The sequence below is a fragment of the Apodemus sylvaticus genome, chromosome 8 (genome assembly GCF_947179515.1).
Source record: "Apodemus sylvaticus chromosome 8, mApoSyl1.1, whole genome shotgun sequence".
Lineage (NCBI taxonomy): Eukaryota > Metazoa > Chordata > Mammalia > Rodentia > Muridae > Apodemus > Apodemus sylvaticus.
In genome coordinates, this window is record NC_067479.1 from 47,775,864 (window position 1) to 47,800,278 (window position 24,415).

General features: G+C 41.0%; 1 protein-coding gene across 7 annotated transcripts in view; it reads right to left on the minus strand.

The window, feature by feature from the left end:
- Elf1 (E74 like ETS transcription factor 1) overlaps window positions 1-24,415 on the minus strand; it is a 97,397-nt gene that overhangs the window by 35,615 nt on the left and 37,367 nt on the right. For 6 of the 7 annotated variants that reach the window (XR_007979223.1, XM_052190864.1, XM_052190863.1 and 3 more), the window contains one exon: window positions 9,014-9,312. Coding sequence is in view for 6 of the 7 variants with exons in the window: in XM_052190864.1 (XP_052046824.1) it covers window positions 9,014-9,085 (72 nt within the window). In the remaining variant the exon portion in view is untranslated. Of the gene's footprint in view, window positions 1-9,013; window positions 9,313-9,809; window positions 9,882-24,415 lie in introns of those variants that run through there. The other variant, XM_052190867.1, reaches the window with a different exon arrangement.

Sequence of the window (24,415 nt, forward strand, 5' to 3'; positions counted from 1 at the left end):
GTTCAGCATCCTGAGTCATGAAGGAAATGCAAGTCAAAACAACTGTGAGATTCCACTTTACATCTTTTAGAAAGGCTAAAACCTCAAAGGACAGCCCATGCTGGCGAGGATGTGGAGCAAGGGGAACACTCCTCCACTGCTGGTGGGAGTGCAAACTGGAACAACCACTCTGGAAATCGGTTTGGCAGTTTCTCAGAAAATTGGGAATAGTTCTACCTCAAGACCCAGCTATACCACCCCTGGGTATATACCCCAAAGATGCCCCACCATCCCACAAGGACTTGCTCAACTATGTTCATAGGAGCTTTATATGTAATAGCCAGAAATTAGAAACAACCTAGATGTCTCTCGACTGAAGAATGGATACAGAAAATGTGGTATATCTACACAGTGGAATACAATTCAGCCTTTAAAAACAATGACATTATGAATTTCACAGGCAAATGGATGGAACTAGAAAACGTCGTCTTGAGTGAGGTAACCCAAACCCAAAAGGACATGCATGGTATGTACTCACTTGTAAGTGAGTGTTAGCCATAAAGTACAGGATAACCAAGCTATAATCAACAGACCCAAAGAAACCACGTAACAGGGAGAGCACAAGGGAAGACAGCTGAATCTTTCTCAGAAAGAGAAACAAAATAGACACTGGAGGTCTATGGAAGGAGGGAACTAGATGGAAGAAGGGATGGGAGGGAAGCGGGGTGGGGGAGGGTCGTATGTAGGGAAAGAAGGGAGCTAAGCTGGGGGACAGGAGCAATCTCCAGGGTGTGCCAGAGACCTGGGATGAGGAGAGGCCCCAGATGGTCTAAGGGGGCGACTTTGGCTGAAATCCCTAGCAGTGAGGGATATGGATCCTGAAGTGGCCACTTCCTGTAGCCAGGCAGGACTCCCAGTGGAACAGCAAGCAACCCTCAAAGCCTTTGACGGAATGTGTCCTGTCTACAAAATGTGCAGGAATAATGACAGAGCAGAGTCTGAGATTGGCCAACCGATGATCGCCCCAAACTGAGACCTATACCATGGGAAAGAACTAATCCCCTATACTATGACACTCCATTATGCTTACAGACAGAAACCTAGCATATCTAGCCTCTGAGAAGCTCCACCCAGCAGCCAATGGAAAGAGATGCAGAGACTCACATCCAAATATTAGATGGAGCTTGGGGAGTCTTTCAACAAAGTTGGAAGGAAGACTGAGAGACCCGAAGAGGACAGGGGCTCCACAGGACCAACAGAGGCGCCAGCCAAAGAGCAAGCACAGGCTGGACCTAGGCCCTGCACTTATGTAGCAGATGAGCAGCTTGGTCTTCATGTGGGTCCCCAAACAACTGGAGCAGGGGCTGTCCCTGAGCCTGCTGCCTACCTGCCTGCCTGTGGATCTCACACACCTAAATGGGCAGCCTTGTCTGGCCTCAGTGGGAGAGCATGTGCCTAGTCCCGCAGCCACAGGTTTGACACCCAGAGTGAGGGCTTCCCCTTCTAAAGGAATGGGGGAGTACTTATGTGAGGGGGAACTGGGAGGAAAAGAAGGGCTGATATTGGGTTGTAAAGTGAGTAAATAAATAAGTTTAATTAAAAAGGAAAAAAGGAAGAAAAAGAAAATTTATCATTGTAAAAAAATAAATTTCCTCAATGAAGAAACTTTTCAAAAACAAGTATAAAGCAAGCATGCTTTCAAGTAGGTAATATATGTTTATACCAAGACGGACACACACACATACACACACACCACCCAACCAGGCTGGTGCCTCATTCCTCTCATCATCTTCAAAATCTCCTTGACTCTAATAATTCTTGAGTAAACACACACGGGAAACATAGCACATTTTAACTCAAGTTCCTGTGTCCTGTGTTTCAGTCAAACTGGGCTCAGCCCAACCTCCAAAGATCTGAAAACCTCAGATTTATTCCTGAAATGACTTCCTTCACCTGATTTTTTAAAAAAACGAACATGCTTAGAACGCCATCCTGTTGTTATATTTCGACAGTATTCTGCCATGCACCAACTGTATTACAAATATGCACAAGAAAAGACGGTACAGCCGTAACTACTCAGACTCTGAGTATTGAAACACACTTGGAAGAAAAATTATTTGTGTGTTCAAATTAGCCAGGCTCTCTAAGTTTTATTTTCTGTCTCTGTTAAGAAAAATACATGTGAGACCTTCCTTGAAAATTAGTGTAGGAATTAAATAACATGGAGCTAAATAACTTTTAAAATTGTAAGGCATGTAGGAAGTACTCATGGAAATATACCAATGAAGCTGTTCAGTGTTTTACCTACATAGTCACAGGGTCCTTTGGTTTCTGTTTGTCTTTGGTTGCTTTTAGGGAATTAGGGGCTGAGCCCTAATTTTGTTTGGCATGTTTGCAAGCACTCTGCCTCTGAGCCTAAATACATCGGGGAGGGGTGCATGCCATGAGGGCACCCAGCCTGGCCTTGAACTCAACCGTGATCTTCATGTCTGTACCTCTCAATCTGCGACTGCAGACATACACTGATGAAGTAAGCAATCTCAAAACTCGGCTTCAGGGCCAGGAAGATGGCTCAGTGGGAAAAGGTCTCTGCCACCAAGTCTGACTACCTGAGTTTGATCCTCAGGATCCATAGAGTCAAAAGAGAGAACCAATTCCTACAAAATGTCCTTTGACTTCCATATCTACACCAATGTGTGTGCATACTAAATAGATAGGTAGAGGGAGAGAAGTAAGCTAAGTAGATAGATAGACTAGATAAATCAATTAGATAGACAGATAATAGACAGACAGATAATACAGATGGGTATAACGAAAAATTGGCTTATATGATTTTTAACTGATTGGATGGTCTTTCATTTTGATTGGCTTTGTGTGAGTGCACATGACCCCCACACACACACACACCCATCCCACCCTCATCCATGTCTGTATGTATGTGTGCATTTGCATGCAGGTAGGGGTATGTGTGTGTGTGTGTGTGTGTGTGTGTGTGTGTATGAAGGCCAAAAGTTAAATTTGGGTGTTTCTCCTTAGATGCTGTCCACCTTGTTATTGTCGCTTTGTGTTTTGTTTTTTAGTGAAAATAAACTCAAGCACATCAAGTAATAGATAAATCCAAGGGTGTAGACAGCTTTAGTCATTCCTGCTCAAGTGCTGTCTGTGTGTCTCTGGGCACTACTCCTCCTTCAACCTCTGCTGACTCTTCACTTGAAAAGCTTTCCTTCATTAATGGGAAAGATATCAAGACACTAATAGTTCTGTTGGCACTCAAGAGAAAAAGGGTTGCCACCTCCAAGGTGGTAAGGGTCAGAGACAGCAGTGCCTGCTCCTAGTACTGTAAACAAGGTGTCTATTTGGAGCTGGTTGATTCTACACATGTGGCTGTGAACAGTTTGCCAGACTTGAATATCACTGTTATGTTAACTTTGTAAAACATGACTTAAGAAACTCTAAATGGAAACTTTAAATAATTAATGAAAGTTTAAATCACTCACCATTAAATTATTTGGGCCTATTCATTTTATGTATGTTCATATAGCCCTTGCACAATCCCATCAGCATTTAACACACATGTAATCAAACAAATCAAGTGCAGAATTGTCAAGCTTACTAAGGAAACAGGTAAGCAGCTATTAAAACAAATTATCCCCTAATAGGTACTCTCAAAGGCTGTGCATAAATCAGAATTGGAATCCAAGCATATATTAAACATAATGTTGAAGAGTAGTGATTCTGGGTCCCTTTCATTCTTGACTATAAAGTCTGTTATAAATGAAAATTTCTAAGTCTTTTAGTTATCAAGTAACATGTTATAATGTTATCCTACGGAAAAGCAAGAGGCTGAGCCATCTCTGCATCCCCCTCTAGTCTCCATCTTTGAAAGCAGTTTAAAATGATGCTTTTAACACAAGTCATGGCGAAAGCAGCTGCCATGTTTAGGGCTTTGGATGGTGTGGTGGTTTGGATAGGAATGGCCCTGGATTTGAATGCTTGGCCATAAGGAGTGGTACTATTAGGAGATGTGGCCTTGTTGGAGTAGGTGTGTCCTTGTTAAAGGAAGTGTGTCACTGTGGGAACAGGTCATATGCTGATGTGTAGCACATAGCCTTCTTCTGCTACCTGCAGATCAAGATATAGAACTCTCAGCTCCTTCTCTAGCACCATGCCTGTCTGTGTGCCACCATGTTTACCACCATGACAACAATGGACTAAACTTATGAACCTGTAAACCATCCACAATTAAATGTTGTCCTTTGTAAGAGTTGCCATGGTCATGGTGTCTCTTCACAGCAATAAAGCCCTAACTAAGACAGATGGCTCACCCCATTGGAGCTCCACTATGCTGTATTGCTGACATTCCCTAGCTAAGCTGCCCAGAAGTAGCAGACCTAAGGTCTAAACCCAGACAATATGACTACACCTTGCTCTGTCAGCAAGCTTGGCCACCACAGAGTGCAAGTCTAGGCTCCTCGGCTGAGCTATCACTGTAATCAGGTTCATCTCAGTTAAAGCCTGGGTTTTAAGATGTATAGATGGCTATATTCATCATGAACACTATATTTAGAACTATAGCAAACTGAGTTCATTTTCTATCTGCTCGCTCTAGTAGTGGGGGCGCTTCTAAAGACACTTGGTTTTGCATATCACATCACAACCTAAAGGTCTAAGCAAACTCTGTCTTTTCTCTAGACTTAACTAAGATAACATTGACATTTCCATTGTAAATCCCTAGGAAGTTGTTTAAACATAGTCTAATCTTATTGGCTTTCTTACTACCAGGAGGTGACACTATTTGGAAGGATGGGGGTGTAGCCTTGTTAGAGGAAGTATGTCACTGAAGTGGGCTTTGAGGTTTTCAAAAGCCCAAGTTAGGCCCAATGGCTTTCTCTTCCTGCTGCCTGCTAATTCAGATGCAGAACTCTCAGCTCTTCTCCAGAACCAGGTCTGCCTGCACGGCATCATGCTTCCAAACATGACAATGGACTAAATCTCTAAAACTGTAAGCAAGCTCCAACTAAATCCTTTCTCTTCTAAAAGTTGCCACAGTCCTAGTGCATCCAACAACAGAACACTAAGACAACACACATATTGTATTGCATGCCATGGTCATGGTGTCTGCTCACAGCAACAGAACACTGTCTAAGACAACACACATATTGTATTGCAACGACTAGTAATGAAAACAGAGGGCATGAATTTGAAAAAGGAATTTTTGGATTTTTTTAGTCAGGATAAATTGTTAATTTGGCAATGTATCGCCCAAAAGTAAGGCTCACTAAGGATCCTCTTAAGGTTTTTGTTTTGTTTTTTCCTTTTGAGGGATAAGTGTTGTAGTAAGTTGTCCTGTGATACATGGAACAACATGAATGAACACGCTTATTGAAGGCTATAGCCTTAGATTTAGTTCCTAGTACAAGAGAGGGCCAAGGGGGGAAGGGATCCAAACAGAAAAAGAACATGTTATGATTCCATTGTTTTAAAAGATTTTATTTATTTATTATATATAAGCACACTGTAGCTGTCTTCAGACACACCAGAAGAGGGCATCAGATCTCATTACAGATGGCTGTGAGCCACCATGTGGTTAATGGGATTTGAACTCAGGACCTCTGGAAAAGCAGTCAGTGAGTGCTCTTAACTGCTGAGCCATCTCTGCAGTCCTGATTCCATTTATATAAAATGCCTATACTGTGCAAATACACAAGGACAGAAAACAAATCAGTGATTTCCTGGATCAAAAGTGAGTAGAAATAGTAAACCACCCTTTGAAGTGGAAATTAGCTTATCCTACACTAAATCTATAAAGTAACAATGAAATCAATGCAACATTGGCACCATATAAAAGTAGTTCAGCTACACAATAAATATTAAGTTCAAATTTGATGTCTGACCTAGGGTAATTCAAACAGAGATTTGGTTTTAGGATATCTATGTAGACCTGGCTGACCTCAAACTCACAGGGATCCACCTGCCTCCTTCTCTTGAGTGCTGGGATTAAAAACATATGCTACTATACCCATCAGTGATCCCACTTTAGTGATTTTTCAGATGACCTCCACATCGAGAGAGAGAGAGAGAGAGAGAGAGAGAGAGAGAGAGAGAGAGAGAGAGAGAGAGAGAGAGAGAGAGAACAGAGAGAATTGAAACAGTTGCCCCTGACAAGATGGTGGTCAGTCAACATAAGCTCTGGGAGTGGTTCTCAGAGCTCTCGAAGTAGCAACTCCCTCACCCCTCACAGCAGTCCCACAGTTCAGCTCCTTGGTTTACATTTTTACCATGCAGATGAGGAAAGCAATGCACAAAGGATTAAGCAGTTTGCAAAGATCTCAGTAGTAAATTAAGCAACAGAGCTGGTTATCACCCCATGCGTTCTGATTTCAGGATCTCAGTTCTGAACTATCACTGCTCTCCAGAGGGTGTGGTCATTCCCCACAGGATTTCTCACTGCCACACTAAGCAAAATCCTGCTAATGGTCATAGTTACGGACCAGTAAATTACGTTCCACTCAAATAGAGAAAAACAAATACTACAGAACCTACACACATCATTTTACACACTTTTTTTTTTAAAGATAGGGTCACAAGCTGGTGTCAAACCCATTTTATAACAGTGGCTGATATTAAACTCAACCTAGTCCTCCTGCTTCAGCCATCTGCATGGTGGGATTACAGAAATAAGCTGCCACATCTGACAGACTTTATGCATTTTTGGAGTATTTTAAACTGGCAAGTCATTACTTTCACATAAAAATACAAGTTAAACTAAGTCAGTTATGGCGTCGTAAGCCAACAATCCTAAACCCAGCTCTCAGAAGATGAGCGTGGATCTTAAATCCAAGGCTAACATGGCTACATGATAAGATCTTATCTAAAAAGTAATGAATAAAAGTGAAAACAAAATCAAACAAGGAGGCAGAGCCACAGTTTAAATAACTTGATAATATGAGCAAATATGATAATATGAGGCGCCCCTGAACCCACGCCCAGCTAGAGCCGCCCGCAGTGCACATTACTGAAAGGCAACTGCATGGGTTAACATTTCTCGCTAGACAGTTTGGAGCAAACTACTTAACTACTTTATGTCTCAGTTTCCCCAACAAAAAATAAAGCTATTGGCATTTATTTCATAGGCTAACATATAAAGAATTTAAGTGTATAAAGGAAGGGGGAACGGGCAAAGAAAAGAAACAAGAAGGACAAAAGAGAAAGGGAAAGATAGCAGTTGCCAAGTGTGGGGCCCACACCTGAAGTCCTGCACTCAGGAAGTGGGAGTCGGGAAACCAGGAAGTCAAAGCTATCTTCACTCATATGAGATCACATCTCAGGAACCTAGAAAGCGAGCTAGGCGTGTGGGGAATGCCTTCAACCCCAGCACTCAGGAGGCAGAAGCAGACAGACTTCTGAATCTGAGGTCAGCCTGGTCTCCATAGGGCAAGTCATGGCAATACAGTGAGACCTTTTCTCAAAAAACTGGATCCAGTAGCACACACATTTAATCTCAACACCTGGAAAACTGATGTCTGTGAGTCTGAGAACAGCCTAGTCTCCATAAGGAGTTCTAGGCTAGCCAGAACTGCACAGTGAGACCCTCAGAAAAAATAAATAAGTAAACAAAACAACAAATAAATAAATATCAGAACAAGAAGAGGGGAGTCAAACTAATCCCCTCCCAAAGACAAAAGAGGAAAAAAAAGAAACTAAAGTAAATTAAGTACACCCAACATAGTAAGTGCAGGCGCACTGTTTCAGTCCTACACGCACTCGGGACTATAATGTGAAACATACTTCTCATGGTCAGAGTGTGCCAGCCAGCGCACTAGAGCATGCTGGGAGCAGATCAGTGCTCGGTCCTCTGCTGCCACTGTCTCTGTGCCACAGCACAGCTCACCACAGCTAGCCTGGGACCTGTCACAGGACCTTTTATCTAGAAAGCAGGTAGGCAGCACACTCTTTTTCAAGCTTTACAGTGTGCACAAACATCCTGTCTCAAAACAATTCGAAAACACTTTCTCTCCTGAAAGTATCTCCTCTATTGTCTCTAGATTAAACTCCAACCAATATTACTATGCCATCAGGTGCCAGTTTTTCCCTCAGGTGAATTTTACTTTGACTTTAAGGATAATGAGTTCCAAATTCTCACCTTTTATAGGTATGTTTATAAACTCTGCATTGTATCATTTCAGTGCACAATACAAAACAGCTATGAAACTGCAATGGCCTGCCAAAACTGAGAATCAATTTCATTATTTGTAGTAACTGTTTCTAGAATAAAGCAGATATCAGAACTGATCTACTTAAGGTTTGGGGAGCAAGCTTATTTCAGTCTGTAAATCAGCCCTCTTCAGCACACTTTAACCCACTGCTTCTCAAAAGCCTCTTAGCAAAGGACCTCTCTGGGCACATCAATTCCCTCAACGGCTCATGTCCCTGCACAGCCTGTCTTAATTATGAAGTGTAGCCCTTTCACACTGCGGAAGGATCAGAGGCTCAGAGCTAAGGTTAAACCCTCTCCCTCAGCATCTCTTGAGACCTTACTTCTGGGAAGGCAGTAAGCAGCACATCGCATATATATTCAATGAGAGCTGACTTAGTAAGTCCTAGGTTCAATTCCCTGACTGATGACAAATCAAGCTCTGGAAGAGTCAGAAAATTTCCTTGAGGGGGTCATAGTCTTTGGACTGAAAAGTGTGGTTGTGAGGTGGCCAAAAATGTTTAATCTCCTTGAACAAACAGCTCATAATTAAAAGATTAATTATAGAAATTGGTTATGTTCTCTAAAACTGATAGTTTGGTCTAATTTTACAAAAAAACAAGACAAACCCCAAATACTACTCCCTTGTTACCACCTCAAAACAAACATACCATTTACAAGTAGTGAATTAATTGGTACTTAAAATATGAAATGACATTACTACCAAATACTTCATTTCTAATTTTTACTTTTGAATGTTGTACTATCTCCTAAAGCAAACGTTCTGACCCTGATGGAAACTGCTAAGAACCAGACTGAGCCCCGCCTCCTCTGGCTCACCTGCTGCTCATCCTCCATGACCGGACTTGCAAATTCAAACACTAAGTCGTTCTGTTGAACCACAGCAGCCATAGTAAAGCATTCCCCTTAGATCCACATGAGAAGAGTCCCAAGCAGCTCAAGTCTGGAGCAGCAGCGAGGGTGCAGTGCAGTTTGGGGAAAGCCTCTCAGGCGAGTCTGTGAAGTGTCTGCAGACAAGACGCTCTTCAGCGACAGGCGTGCTCCTGGTTTGCTAGGTTCACAGACATTCTCAGCAAACAGGCATGTTCTGTGAAATCATTCACCTGGTCTTCCTGTCCCTGAAAAACAAAAGCCTAAGTTAGTGGTGAAGAAGCAATCCCCTGGCTAAAACATAACAACTGCTGCAGCACAGGTCTCCAATGTCATTGTCACTCTTAAGGAAAGTCAGCATGGCTAGGTCACATGATGGGGTGGGGGGTGTTGGTTTGCAAGACACTTTCTTCGAAGACCTCATTTCTAAGATAAAATCTCTCCTCATTTTTTTCATTCCTTCCCAAGGTGTACTTGAATTAAAGTATTGAGTGGTGCGGGGTGGGAAGGGGAGGGATGTTCCCGTAATAATTAGGAAATTTTAAATCCCAGCAGAGGATATATAAACAATTTCATTCTTCTCACAGGTCCAGCTAATCACCTACATGCACAGGAACCACTACTCTCTCCAAATTTCCTAACAGACTCATTTGTCCTTAACAGCAAGCGCCCTGCAGGCACTATCCCCGTCATAAATACCTACACGAAGAGGAGCTTTTAAGAGTGAGCAGAAATTAAAGCCTACTTTTTCTGTCCCTGAAAGACCCGGGGTGAGAAGAAACCGCTAGACCAAGCCTGTCTTCTAGGGCTTCTTTTTGAATGTACTGAAATGTAGCCTTATCTCTAACACAAGCAGCAGGAAGGAAACTGTACTTGACCACGTCACGGCAAGTTAGAACATGCAAAGGGCCACACTTTACAAAGGCAGAAAAAAAGAAATGCAACCTAAGAGCAAAAACAACCTCACAGTGCTCTGAAAATGACTGCCAAATATGCTCATGTATTAGTGATTTTAAAAAGTAATGCTGCCATTAACAAAGTTAATATAGGTATTTATTACAATTGGGTTAAACATTAAATGTTTATGGCAATAAATGGGACATGAAAAGTTACGATTTTAAATAGTCATTTTAAAATCTAGTTATTTAGCCGGGCGGGGGGGGGGGGGGGTGGCGGCGCACGCCTTTAATCCCAGCACTTGGGAGGCAGAGGCAGGCGCATTTCTGAGTTCGAGGCCAGCCTGGTCTGCAGAGTGAGTTCCAGGACAGCCAGAGCTACACAGAGAAACCGTGTCTCGAAAAAACCAACACCCCCCCTCCCAAATCTAGTTATTTGAAGCATCTTTTATAATATTAATATAAATATTTCAAAAAGAATGACAACTTGAAATAAAGGATGGTGACTAATCCTAATAATGGTAAAGACACAAGTTTGGGAATGGAGAGCCACAGTGAGTCAGTTTCCAGGAAACTTTACATCTAATTAGCATGAGCTCATCAGGTCAGGTCCACTATTTCCTAATTTCAGTCAAGCCAGTTCCCTGTATATTCCAGATTTTAGAGATCAACATAGATCACTGTAATTCCCATAATTGGAAATCAAAATTAAATAAGGGTTAGGAATTCAAGTCAGACTTTTACTCAGAAAACTCAGTTTCAAGCCATTGGCGCTCACTTCTGGCGCAGCCCAATCCTTGTAACAGGATTAACTATAACAGTAAGAAAGTACTTTAAACAGTCTGGTTGCATTCTGAGTCTAGAGAGGACAAATATATACACATGCATGTCCGTGTTAACTGGGCCCAGATGTAGACTTGGCCTGGCGTAAATGTGCCTTATTGCTGCCCTTACATTACCACAGCCCATTCCTCTGTGTAGACCTGCCTTCTGTCATTCCCTTGGCCACCACATCTTTGTTCTTGTCTCCCTTCTCTCTTTCCATTATTCCTGTTCCTGGAACGTCCCTTCCCACCTCTCAATCTTAGCTTCCCATTCATAACTGTTTAAGTCACCCTTTTTTTTTTTGAGAGGGACTTGTGTAGGCCAGATAGCCTCAAACCGGCTAGGTAGCCAAGAGGAACCTTGAACTCCTGATCTTCTTCTCTCTGCCTTCCAAGTTCCTTCATAAAGCCTTCCAACTTCACGTCTAAACCCATAAAGATTGTTCCCTTCAAAACCACAGCCCTTCCTGCCTATCCTACCAACTTAGCACCAACCACACAGTGTTTTAAAGTGTTGCTCACTTAATTGAACTGAATACATGTTTCAGCGCTTGATGTCTGAACACCAGTGTGTAGGAATCAGAAATGAGTAGGACAATACCTCTCCTGGGGAAAGAACCAGAGCTTTCACTTTCTTCTCCACTCAGCAAACCTGGTGCCCATGCTAATGATAAAGTTCATATTAATGACAGATAATGTTTTAAACATCTACCACTGAATATTCAGGCTAATGCTACATATATTCTTTAACAATGAAGTACTTTTGATAAAGAGGAAATTACTATCATCTTCAAACCCCAGAGCAAGAAAATGCAACAGGATTGAGGGATGTTTGTGACGCAGGGGTTTTCCTATAAAAGGTTAGGTTCAAGGGTGCACCAAGACCTGGCTTCCTTATTAAGTACAGACAGCCTGTGTGAGGAGTGACCTGTCTAAAGTTACAAAGTTACTTTTTTTTCACAGCACCTCCACAGTGCTACTGTGCTTTACCCACTGCCCTTCGGAAACTTCAAAAGTAATGGCAAGCAATGAAAATAGCCGGACCTCACAGGCTATGACTGACAAGCTGTAAAAATAACCCAAAATGGCTGCCCCAAATCACCACCACCCAGCCGCATGGGTAGGAAAAGATACGTGAGCCCTGACAGTTTCAGTTCACATGTATAGGGAGTTCACCAGCCCGGAACATAAGAAAAGCATTGTCTTTGGGTTAACTAGGCCTCGGCCACTCTGAGCCTCTACTCATCTTCTCTCCTGTTGAGGTATCGTGTGGCTCTAATGTGGTTCTTGAGGGGAAAACAAAAGAACAAAAAACTTCCTGATTCTTAAACTAGAGGTACCTTCTTTGCATATCAAGGATACTAGAATAACATAGCTCAGCTGTATTAATTTTATTTAGTAACAGACAAGACTTACATCTACACCAGTAATTCAGTTTTTCATTAAATTAGCGGAGGTGCCCAGCTCTCATGATCTATAAGCATAAGACAGCTAACATTACAGTTTCATTTCCTAAATCAAACCCCAATTACTATAAAACAATAGTCTTGTTTTTAAATTCACTCAGACCTTTGTGCTATTACATTGTTTAAACACTGATTTAAGTAAATGTTTACATCGAATTTAAGGGGGAGCTCCACTCTGTTTTTTTCTGAATCCAGCCAGTACGAATCAGTCAAGTCCATCTCAAGAGGCTCTGAGTCCTTCTGTCTAAAATGTCCCAAAAGATCATGATGTTTCCCTAAAGTTATTCCTATATATGAAAAGACATGGTCGTCAAGGCAGAAAACAAAGGCATCTGATCTACCTTAAAACAGCTTAAGATCCACATAGATTTTAAGCTTGTTTAATAATAGACATGGTGGCACAAGTCTGTAATTGCTGGCAGGAATTTGAAACCAGCCTGGGCTATATTACCAGCCCTTGCCTAAAACAGTTAAACAATAATACCAAACCTGTTTAAATTTATTTACCCACTAATGAGCCATCTATTCAGGAAGATAGCTGCTGTAACAGTTCTCCAACACATGTTTCTGCAACACTGTAAAGTAACAAGGAAAAAGGAGAAAATTCTTCATTTACCAGTCACATGCTGGTATCTTATAACACATTCTAGAGAAGTAACCCAGTTTTGGATAGCCAAACAATTCCCAGACGATCTCTAATGCCTTTTTCCTTTGGGGAACTACAGCACAGAAATGCTTAGAATTAAGATTCCTAAGTTCTCATCACCAATCTTCACACTTGAGGTAAAGTCACAAAACAAAACAATTCCGATGAACTCTAACCTCAGACCACTCGGGCTCCGCCTCTGAGGTGCCGCCCTGAGCAAGGTTCTTGTACACTGAATGTAAACCTCCAGTGCTCTCGGTCTGAAGGTGAGCATAATAGATGGCAACAAAGGCTGGAGCTGTGGAAATCGTCTGAGAGCCTTGCGCTGCAGCTGCAACTGCAGGTCAGCCGCAGAGCACTTGCCTAGGAAGATGCCAGCTTCAAGTCTGCAGCTCTGCTTAAGGAGAAAGCCAAATACGGGTGCAGAACGGCTGCTGCCTAACCTGAACTCAATAAACATTAGCGTAATTATAGCTGGAATAGAGTGAGCAAAATATGCAACAGGTGCTCGTTAGAGTCTAATTATTTCTTAGGTCTCATTTCTATAACCACTGAGAGTCTTTCACCAGAGCTACTGGTAAGACTCCAACACCATAGCCCATTAGCAACAAAATCTAAGTTGACTCCAGTGCTTTGCATTTTGGTTCATTTTGATAAATCCAGTTGTATAAAGATTAAGACTTTAAAACTTTACTTCTGAGGCTAGAGAGATGGCTCAGCGATTAAGAGTATTGTTGCTCTTGTAAAGGAACTAGGTTCAATTCCCAGCACCCACATAGTGACTCACAACCATCTTTAACTCCAGTCCCAGGAAACATGACACCCTGATGCAGGCAAAACAACCCACTCATAGAAAATAAATATTTCTTTAAAAACTTCATTCAACAGAGTCCAGTTAGAACCCTGTCCCAAACACAGTAACTACATCAATTTTAAACACAAAATATTGTTTCACATTAATGGCTATAACAACTCAATTCAAATTGTTTTGCATAACTTATTATAAAGTATTTCAAATATTAAAAAGCATGAATTGAAATTTGTAAAAATTAAACCCTCTTTGAATATAAATCCTAAAATATAAAATTTGAGAACCATTTCAGATACAAAATATATGAAATATCCATTAAGATTTTACATTAAATGTGGTATTTATTAATTTTATATTGTATTTGTCAGATTTCAACAATATGAAGTAGAGACAAATATAACATTCCATAAAAATATTGAATCTCATTTCATTTCCCTCAAATATTCCCTCCCTTACAGAACCCTAACCTAAATAAAATAAATAATACATCAAGTTTTTTTTTTTGTTTTGTTTTTTTTTTTTTAGCCAGATGGTGGGGGCACACTCCTTTAATTGCAGGACTTGGGATTAATTATAATTTTTTTTGGAAATTACTATAGTACAAACATATTTAATGTAAGTAAACCATACATTTAAAGTAAGGCTCTAGTGCTCTCTGTGGAAAACAATAAATACAGAGAGTCAATTAAACAAACAAAATTTTAGACTAGATCATTCTAGCTCAAAAAGGTAAAAAGCATCAGCAAGGAGGAAAGGAATCATTGAATGGGAACCAATTATTCGGATGACCCTTGGTTTATGTACACAGCTGGCTGGGCAGTGGAACCTCAATAAGTGGGATTCTGTAATAACTGTACAGCAAATGCCTGAACAGGAAGTGTTCTTACACCAAGTAGTAGCTAATGAAGAGACTTCTGCAAAATCATCTTCAAGAATTCTAAGAAAAACAAGGCTATTTGGGAAAAAAAACTATTAGAAGAAATTAGAGAATACAACATGAAAAAAGAGAGGCTCCACAGTAGGCCCACCCTTGCAATGACTGTAATTTTTGTGTGGTGGACCACAATTAGGCTTTTTTCTAATGCTTTTCATTGTTTTAGAATGCTAGGCAACAGAAATGAAATCAAGTCTGTGGTTATCAAAATCAAAATCAAGTCTGTGTGTGTCTGGCACAATGGTCTGCCCATTATCAACCTAAAAGTTTTGTAGAATTACAAGGTTTAGAGTTGAAAAAAAAAAAAAACACCTAGGAATAACTGAAGACTACATACTTCATTGAAAAGGAAAGGAATTTGGGGCCATATGCAATCAGACCTGCCAAATAGACACAGCCCATAAGGGAACACAAAAGGCCCGGCCTCCTCCTGCCCCTCCCTCTATCTTTACTAGTGGGACTTTATTCACGTTTTTAATCAGCAGAGTATCAGGGGCTAGGGCAACAGCTCAGTGACAGAGAACTCAACTTGCATGCACAAGGCCCTGAGTTTAGACCCCAGGACCATCAAACCAATTGTGTGTTCCCATGCATGTTCCCACATTCTAGTACACGTAGTTGATGTGTCTTAGAAGCTATTTTAGGCATCCTCTTGACACTTGGAGTCCATCGCTTCTAACCATATACACAGTTGGGATGAAGGGAGGTTTGAGGATGTCTCCTTTGTAGCTTTAAGCCTTAGTTGTCTATTACTGTGCTTCCTCAAGTCTACCATATCCTATTGTTTACAGCGTCACTCAGCCTTAAAATAGCAGAATAAAAAATAATAATAAAATAAAAACAAAAACACGTATGCCTTTTATACAGCTACAACTTAGTAACTCCAAATATTTTCTGATGTTTACTGATGTTCACAGTTCAAGAGCTATGAATACAGGAACAGAAGAGAAGACTCAGGGGTTAAGAGTGCTTGCTGCTCTTGCAGAGGATCTGGGTTTGGTTGCCAGCACCCACACAGCAGCTCCCCATTGCCTGTAATCACGGTATCTGGGAATCCAATGCCCTCTTCTGGCCTCTGTGGACCCCAGGCACACATGTGATTCACATACACCCAAAGGAACACACATAAAACATAAAATATAATATATAAATCTTTAAAAAGAAAAAGAAATGTAAACATGGGGGGGACCCCACACAACAATGTAATTACCATTATTCAATTAGAATTAAATAAAAAAGAACAATATTAGTCTACTAGCTACCAATAGGAAGGAAGGAAAGGACAATAATTTTATTTAACTTATTTTTTAGACTTTTTTTTTCTGTGCTTATGTGTGTTTTGCCTGAATATATGTATGTATGCCGCATGCATGCCCGGGTAAGATTTCCTGGCATTGAAATTTTGGATCTCATGAGCCACAGTGTAGGTCTGGGAACTGACCTTGAGTTCCCTGCAGGAACAGCAAGGGTTCTCGAGCACTGAGCCATCTTACATGCCATAAGACAACAGTTTTAAAAGAAACATCGCTATAAAGATCAAAGCCATGTACCTACCATATTCACAAAATGGGGGAGATTCAAAGCAAACAAATCATTTCTCACTGCATTCAGGCCTTTCATAGCTTAATTAAAAAAAAATACCAGATATGGTGGCAGAGTGACCTTTAACTCAGCATCTGAGGAAAAAAGGTGATCAGATTGAAGAGTTCTGGGCCTGCTGGGGGCTACATAGCAAGTGTCAGGCTAGCCAAGGCTACACAGTAAGACCCTATCTCAAGAAAACCAAACAGACAGACAATAAAATGCTTGTGGCTAGAGAGATTGGAGATGGCTCACGAGTTACAAATGCTCACTGCAATTCTACAAGGACCAATATACACTTCCAGGCAGAAAGTGGCGTACCCATACCCTCCCCCCCCACACACACACACAAATAAAAATGTCTTTAAAATAAAATAAAACGCTTACAAACAAAGCATGGTTGTCATTCTTCTGCAATCTCGATTTGGAAAGTAGAGGAAAGAGAATCTTTTCTAGCCTAGCTTAGACCACATGAGACCCCAAAAGTAAAAAATAAAAATAAATAATAAACTTGATATTTTAATCCTGTTTTTAAAATGAGCTTTTTTTTTTTCAAATTCTGTGAAGTTGTTTCTTTGAAAAAAAAATTAATGAATAAAACTAAGTTTCTGCAATTCGTGCCATACCGCTTGGTTTTGTTTGTGTCTTAGAGACAATGTTTTCTAACAGAGCCCAGGCTGCCTGGAACTCAGAGTCCTCCTTATCCTTTGCATCTGCCTCAAAGTGCTGGCCCTCCAGGTGTACACAGCCGCATTTGCCCCCACATCTTTTAAGTAGCTAGCTATCCAGTATAGCTACTTAGTATTAGGCATTTGTCAATTTAAATAAACTGTCTTCACATTAGGTATTATTTAATTAAGAAAGGAGACCACTAGACATTCTTAAATTGGGCGTGGCAATCACAACTTTATCAAAACTGCTTTGACGTTCATATAAATAAAGCCCAAATGGTGGCGCTGAAGGTGAAGCCCCAGCCGTGGTTCTGGTGAGGCTCCTGCAGGTCTTCTCCCAGTCAGACTCACCTTGCTTCAACTGTGTTAACTTTAGAACCCATCGGGGCGATGGAACCAATCAGGCTGACCTCTCCTCTTGCTTTTGCTGACACTGGGAGAACAGTCCCAGGCCTCTGAGGGAGGCTGCAGTTACTCCCCACACCTGAAATTCCAGTTCTTTCGCATACTTCTCCGCCTTCCACTATTGGCCACTCAGCTCACCTGGTGTCGGGTTACATTCAGTCGGCATTTATTGCACCTCAAAAACCAACAGATCTCATAGCGAGGCCTGTTACTACCTGTGGTCTCAGGATTAGCCCTCTTTGAACATGTTCTGAAAACACGAGAATTTAAAACTAAGAATTTGAAACCATGATAATCATAAATTTAGTCATGAAAAATTAATTTCTTTCTCAAAAAGGCTAAGTTATGGTCAAAATATTAGCTTATGCTTTATTGTGCAAATTAACTTCCTTCTATCCAGGACCCAAAACCTGAACTCTGACAAATACCATCTACCCAGAAAACATGAACATGCTAAAACACCCTTATCAGTAAAACCTGTTCAGGCAACTAAACATTTTTCTCTGCAACAAACAAGAATTAACCTGTGAGAAATCTGTTTCATTTCTGTGGCTGTTTATTCCTCTAGTTAATATTTTCATTTTAGGAAAACCAAGCTCTACCACCATGGTTTGATCCTTGTCACTTGGGCTTTGGATGTGCTTAACCTCCAGGGCCACACTGGTCCACAGGAATCCCAGCATTTGCCAGTTAGAGACCCGAGTCGGGATGCTTACTGAGATCCTGCTGGGGGGTGGGGGGGGTGACTTAATCAATCCAATAAGTTCAGTCTCCAGTGCCCACACACGTGGCAGCGCCTGCGTGTACTGTGGTGCAGAGGCGACAGAGGAGGATCTTGGGACCTGCTGGCCAGACAGTTAACCTAATTGAGCCACTGTCTTTTGGCTAGGGATCCTTCAAACCATCTGCAGGGCTAATGGGCATCTCAACTTCTAAACTCTATGAAAACAAAACACCAGCAGCATGCAGACCTCAAAATGGGAGGCAGGAAAGCAGAAGACATGGGGTAGACATGTAAGGTACACACTTAAAATACTGAGTGCTTAAAAAGCATGTGTGACTCTAGTTTCCTTTTTATAAGTCTCAAAAACAAACTTTAAGTAATCTGAAGGTATGGGACATATATGGGCTAAATGTTTAGGGCTTTCATATTTTAAAATATAAGGGCATGATTTTTAAATCATCTGAATCCATTTCAACTACATTAATTAAAGCTTGGCTCCTTAAATTGTAGTGGGTCCAGTGACAGAATGAGAGGGTCATACACAGAGGACAAGATTTCTTCTCTCTCTCTCTCTCTCTCTCTCTCTCTCTCTCTCTCTCTCTCTCTCTCTGTTTTGGAGACAAGGTCTCTGTGTGTAGCCTCTGCTGACCCTGAACTCAATATGCAGACCAGGTTGGCCTTGAACTCAACGATCACCTCCCTCTGCCTCCAGAGCACTGAGATTAAAAGTGTTCACCACCATTATGGGGAATAAACATATACAGAGACAAAAGTCTAATTCAAAATTAAATTATATGTATTAATTTAACAAAATTAAGTGTATAACAAATTTGAGGTGTTTCCGGAAGCACACGTCCATGCTGCATCATGGGACTTCACTGCAGCTTCGGTTCAGAACACACAACACGCCTGCTTTGCACTGTGCATGTCACTGCACTCTGCAGTGCTGCGAGTGCTGCCTGAAGCCTCAGCTCAGACTCCAGACTCCAGACGTCACGAACTGCAGTGGATTTCACATGTTCTCTGTTCCCACAGAAACAGTTTTTACTATGGAAAATGAGCTTTAGTATTTTCCTTTCCAATAATCGTTTGATACCTGAGTATCAAATTAATACATATTGGGTTTGGTCATTTTAGAATGTTTGATTTTTAAAACATCACTTGTGTTTATGAATTGTGTGTCATTTAAAAATATGTTCAGTGAGGTCAAGGAGATTGCTCAGTGGGTAAAGGAACTTGTTAATATGTCTGTGTTAACCTTCAATACCTGAAACCTAAAGATAGATGAATTAACTCCTGAAAATGGTCCTCAGACCTCCACATATAAGCCATGGCATGAACATATACACAGGGGCATGGAAACACACACACACATACACCAAAAAATTTTTTAGGTTCAATAAATTTTAGCTTTGGATTAAGACAGAATTTTCAACAATTTTGGAAATAGCCACAAACATACTTTCCCTATTTTTTTGTACCATGTATTTATTTGAAACAACATTCTATTTTGTTAATAATATAATAATATAATATATATAATATACATGTAAAGATCTCTCATGAGTGCAAAAAACCCTCTAGTGTATCAGGGACACTTGATGAGGTGTTCGCCAATGGGAAACGTACTTCTTTGATGCCTATCTAAGGCTAATCAGAAGATCTCAAGGGACGGCTATGACTAATAGATTTAATGGTAAACCATTCAAGAATATTTTCTGAATGTATCAAAGTGCAGTACTGTGGAAAAGACTGAATATCGTGCCTCATCCTTGATCCATGAAGTTTACAGTGTGGTTCAGTAAATAAGGCAAGACAGCTAAACCCCAGAAGGCAGTATCTAATTGTTAATAAAGCAGGTCCACAATGCATCTCTTCAGTCAGTCCAGGGTTTCCGAATAGGGTTCTAACAACAGAGGGTGGTCCCTGTGCTCAAGAAGCCCAATGACAGTCACACCAATCTGGGACTACTGCTCAAAATGACAGGAGTGGCTATGGCAAGCACTGCACAGATGACGGCAGTGTGAGCGCTGCTCCCTTTGCCTCTTCCCTGATGGCACAGATACACTCAACAAACATGGCAACGTGCTCAGGTTGTGGGAGAAACAAACATCATTGAACCAATGGCCATTTTGTTCTCTGGCTGGGGACGAGAAGGAGGAAATAGAGGAATAGTAGTATGCGTCTGTAGTCCGAGCACCAGGAAGGCAGAGGTACCAGGAGAAAATCATGACCACAGGACCCCGGAGACCAAACTTGGGACCTCAGACATGCTAGGCAAGGATTCTACTAATGAAGCTACGGCCCAATCCTCCTTCAATCTTTTAAAAGTAACTTCCAAGTTAGGAATGGTGGCTGAGGCAGAATTCCAAGAAAGGCCAGCCTGGGATACACTGAGTCCAAGGTTAGCCTGAGCTGTATTTTAAGACCCTGTTTTGATGCATGGACAAATAAAAAAAATGAGTAAATGAGATTTGACATTTGAATTATATAAATTTTTATTTTTCCCAGCCTTTATCAAACTTCAAGTGAAAAACACAGTTAATTAGTGAACTTCATAACTTCCTAGAATAACTATCTGAGCTAAATGCCTACTTGTCAAAATTCTTGCTCTGTGTCAAAGAAGCACATAAGATTTAGTGACAACAGGAAATAATACACATTGACAAAAGATATTATAAAGTTATTCATCTTATTCTATGCAGAAATCAGGACTGTAAAGAACCAGACACACTTTCTAGTAGCCTAAAGGGATTCTGAGCTCAGAAATAAAATACAACTAAACTGTCCTCAGCCACAATCAACACTTTTAAATAGTACAGAAATTGAAAATACAATTAAGATACTTGGTTTTCATAAATGACCAAAAAATACGAGACACAAATAGATGATGTTGAGTGTTTTGATAAACCAAGGTGACAAACTCGAATGCCTTCATTTGTTAATCCAGTCTGCTATGACCAGCATTCAGGAAAAGCTTCTTCTAAGGACCCAGCTCAGCAGAGGAGCACTGCGCACTCACCGAGCATGGATAAAACCCTGGCTTTGATCCACAGCTCCCCAGAAAAACACACTCGAAGGAAGAAGAAAGGCAGGCAAAAGAAGTGCTTGTTTTAATTATTTCTTACAAATAAACCATAAAGGCATCTTGCAGAGAAGACACGTGGTAGTTCTTTAATCAGCCTGCGGCTTTGATCGGTGGTATGTACACACCAGTGCTTTAACTTCAGTGCAACCTACGCACTGGGACAACACTAAAGGCAAGACTGGGATGTATAACTAAATATAAATGTATCAATCAAATGGTGGGGGAGGGTAAATACTTCAAGATAGTGATAACTCCCATCTGATCTTCCCATCTGATCTTCTGAGTTCTCAGACCATGAAGGAGCGGAAGACATTCTAGCTAAAAGGAGCCATGCTGACAGTAACATTTAAATCTAAAATCGAGGTGGGACAGCCTAGTAGAAAACAAGCTTTTCCAACAGGGAAATGAAATTGTCTTACCTCCTCAGCTGTCTTTAGAACTTGTATGAGTTTAGACAGATTTTCCACAAAAAAAGACACAACAGAAGTCAAGAAAACATTAAAGGGCATACAGAAAAAACTGCAGCTGCCTGCACTACCATAATAAGACCACAAAACACATCTGTTTCTTTACAGTTCCCTCCATTATTTGAAATCAAATATGCTTGATAAGACTGGGTATAGTCGTTTATACTTTTATTCTACAGAAGCAGGTGGACTTCCATGACTTTGACGCCAGCTTGGTGTACATAGTGAATTCCAGAGATATATAATAGAGACACTATCTCAAAATTAACATTAAATAAATAAATGTACTCAGCCCAATAATGGCTCTGTAGTACAGCGGTCGCTGCTCGGTGGTAACGAACATGCCCAGTTATATGCAAGTTCTGGGTTTAGTTCCCAGTTCTAAAAATAAAACACATGACTCCTAAGTAACTCCACCAAGATTGACTTCTGGCCTCCATGTACACCCCACATGCATGTGCATGCATATGAACTGTGTGCATGCACACACAAAGTGAACAGTTCTCCAGGAACAACACCTTTGGCTCCTAAGAAATACTACCCAAGGTTGACCCCGACCTTCTTAAACACGAATGCGCATACTCTCTCTCTCTCTCTCTCTCTCTCTCTCTCTCTCTCTCTCTCTCTCTCTCTCTCTTTCTCTCTCCCTCACACACACACTAAGATATACTTGAGCATAGTGTGGTACATGCTTATAATCCCAGCATTTAGGAGGCTAAGTCAAGAGGATCATGAGTTTAATGCCAGTCTAAGTGTATATGGAGCCTTTCAATCACAAAAGGAAAAACCTCTTAAATGTAAATGTGTAAAATTTGTATTTTCTTCTAAGTCCTATATCTAATGTCCAAGTGTTGCCAGATGTCCGCACGTCTGTGTAACGCTGAGCAGCCTGCCGTACCCCAATCAACAAGTACTAAGGTTAATGAAACAAGCTTTATGCTTAACTGGGCTCCCTGATGGGAAATTAAAGCAGCAATTGTACATCTGTGTCTCTGTTCCTCTCTTCGTGGTTTAACTGACAGGAAGCAGAGAGCAAGATAGGGCACACAAATGTCAAGTATTTCCTGCTTCTCTGCTGCATCTTACTTATAAATAGTCCAATTGCCTGTGTGAAAAGACAGTGAAGTACGGTATCAGAAGCATACAAATGAAGAAAGACAATGCAAGTATTCTGGTGTTGAGAGCTAAGATACAAAAGAACAATGTTCAAGTCCTTTGAAGGATCCTAGGAATAAATGCCAAAGATGTGATACAATGCGGTGATCCCAGCCACTCCAGAGTGGGGGCGCCTCCACTCCCCACCACCACCACCACCCCCGCAGGGCTGCTACAGAGCACAGCAAGGAAACCCAGGCCACTGAGTAAAACCCCTGCTCCAAATTTAAAAAACACAAAACCCACTGGAGCACGCAAAAGGCCCTGGGCCTAAGAGGTAGGAAAAACAGAAACAACAAAACAACCCATGCGACTGAATAAAGCAGCAGAACATGCCCTCAAATGATTATACTTGTTGTAGGAGTTTGCCAATTTTAAGAGCAACATTTGCTATCCTCCCTAGCTTTACATCTCAAAACAAACGGGAGGCAGAGGCAGCTGGATCTCTCTGAATTTGAGGCCAGCTGATCTACATAAAGCATTCTAGGCCAGCCAGGGCTATATAGTAAGCATCAGTCTTTAAATAAACGAACAGAACATGTAGCTCAGTGGCTGGGCGTATAAGAGAGATAACATGGCCGCCCCCTCCCCCCATGACTCAATAACACCGAGCTGATTAACTTGCCACTTTGATCTTTGGGGGTTGGTTGGCTGTTCTGTGATAGTTCTCCCCCTCTCTATGTAACAATAGAGAACTTGAACTTCTTACCCTCTAGTCTCCATCCCAGACATGATGCCTACCACACAGGCACACTATCAACTCAGCTAAGCTCATATTGTTGGGATTTTTTTTGTTTTGTTTTGCTTTTTGGTTTTTTGTTGTTGTTGTTTTTTCAAGACAGGGTTTCTCTGTAGCCCTGGCTGTCCTGGAACTCACTCAGTACCAGGCTGGCCTTGAACTCTGAAATCCACCTGCCTCTGCCTCCCAAGTGCTGGGGTTAAAGGCGTGTGCCACCACCACCCAGTGGATTGTTGTTGTTGTTTTTTTTTTTTTTTAATACAACCTTTTGCCAATCTCAGATTATTTGTGACCCAAACCCCCAACAAACTACCTCCGCTTTCTCATAAGTCCAAAACCTGGTTCCATCTACCATAAATAGGTGCTCAATTGATCATGCCTTCCAAACTAGTAATCTTTATGAATGATCATAACTTACCACATGGATAGGCAAAGTACAGCTATCTTCTCTATTCTAGATATAAATATAATCTACATCAACTATAATTTTATTAGGCTTTAGCATTCTACATCTATGTCCAAAATAACATGGTTCATATCATATGAGCCCTCTGTGAGAACCCTGTGGCTTTTTTTTTCCTACATAGACTTTAACATGTCCTTACTATTTATTTAGGTTTAGGTAAGGTTCTATGTTGCTAAAGTACAAAAACATATATGATGGCTTGAATATACAGCTTGATTTTTTTTACCTAATATTTTAAAGGACAGGCTATAGCTCATTCTTTTTCAAAGACTATTGATATTCGAATTAATACTTCCAATTTAAACCTGAAATATTGGGCTGGAGGTGTAGTTTAGTAGGACACCATTTACCTAGCCTCTGTAGGGCTGAGAGGTGTGGGAAGAGGGAAAGGAGAGAGAATGAGAATGTAAGGACTAAGGATACAGTTCAGTGGAGACGGGCTTTGCCAGGAATGTTCAGGGGCCTAAGTTTGATCCCC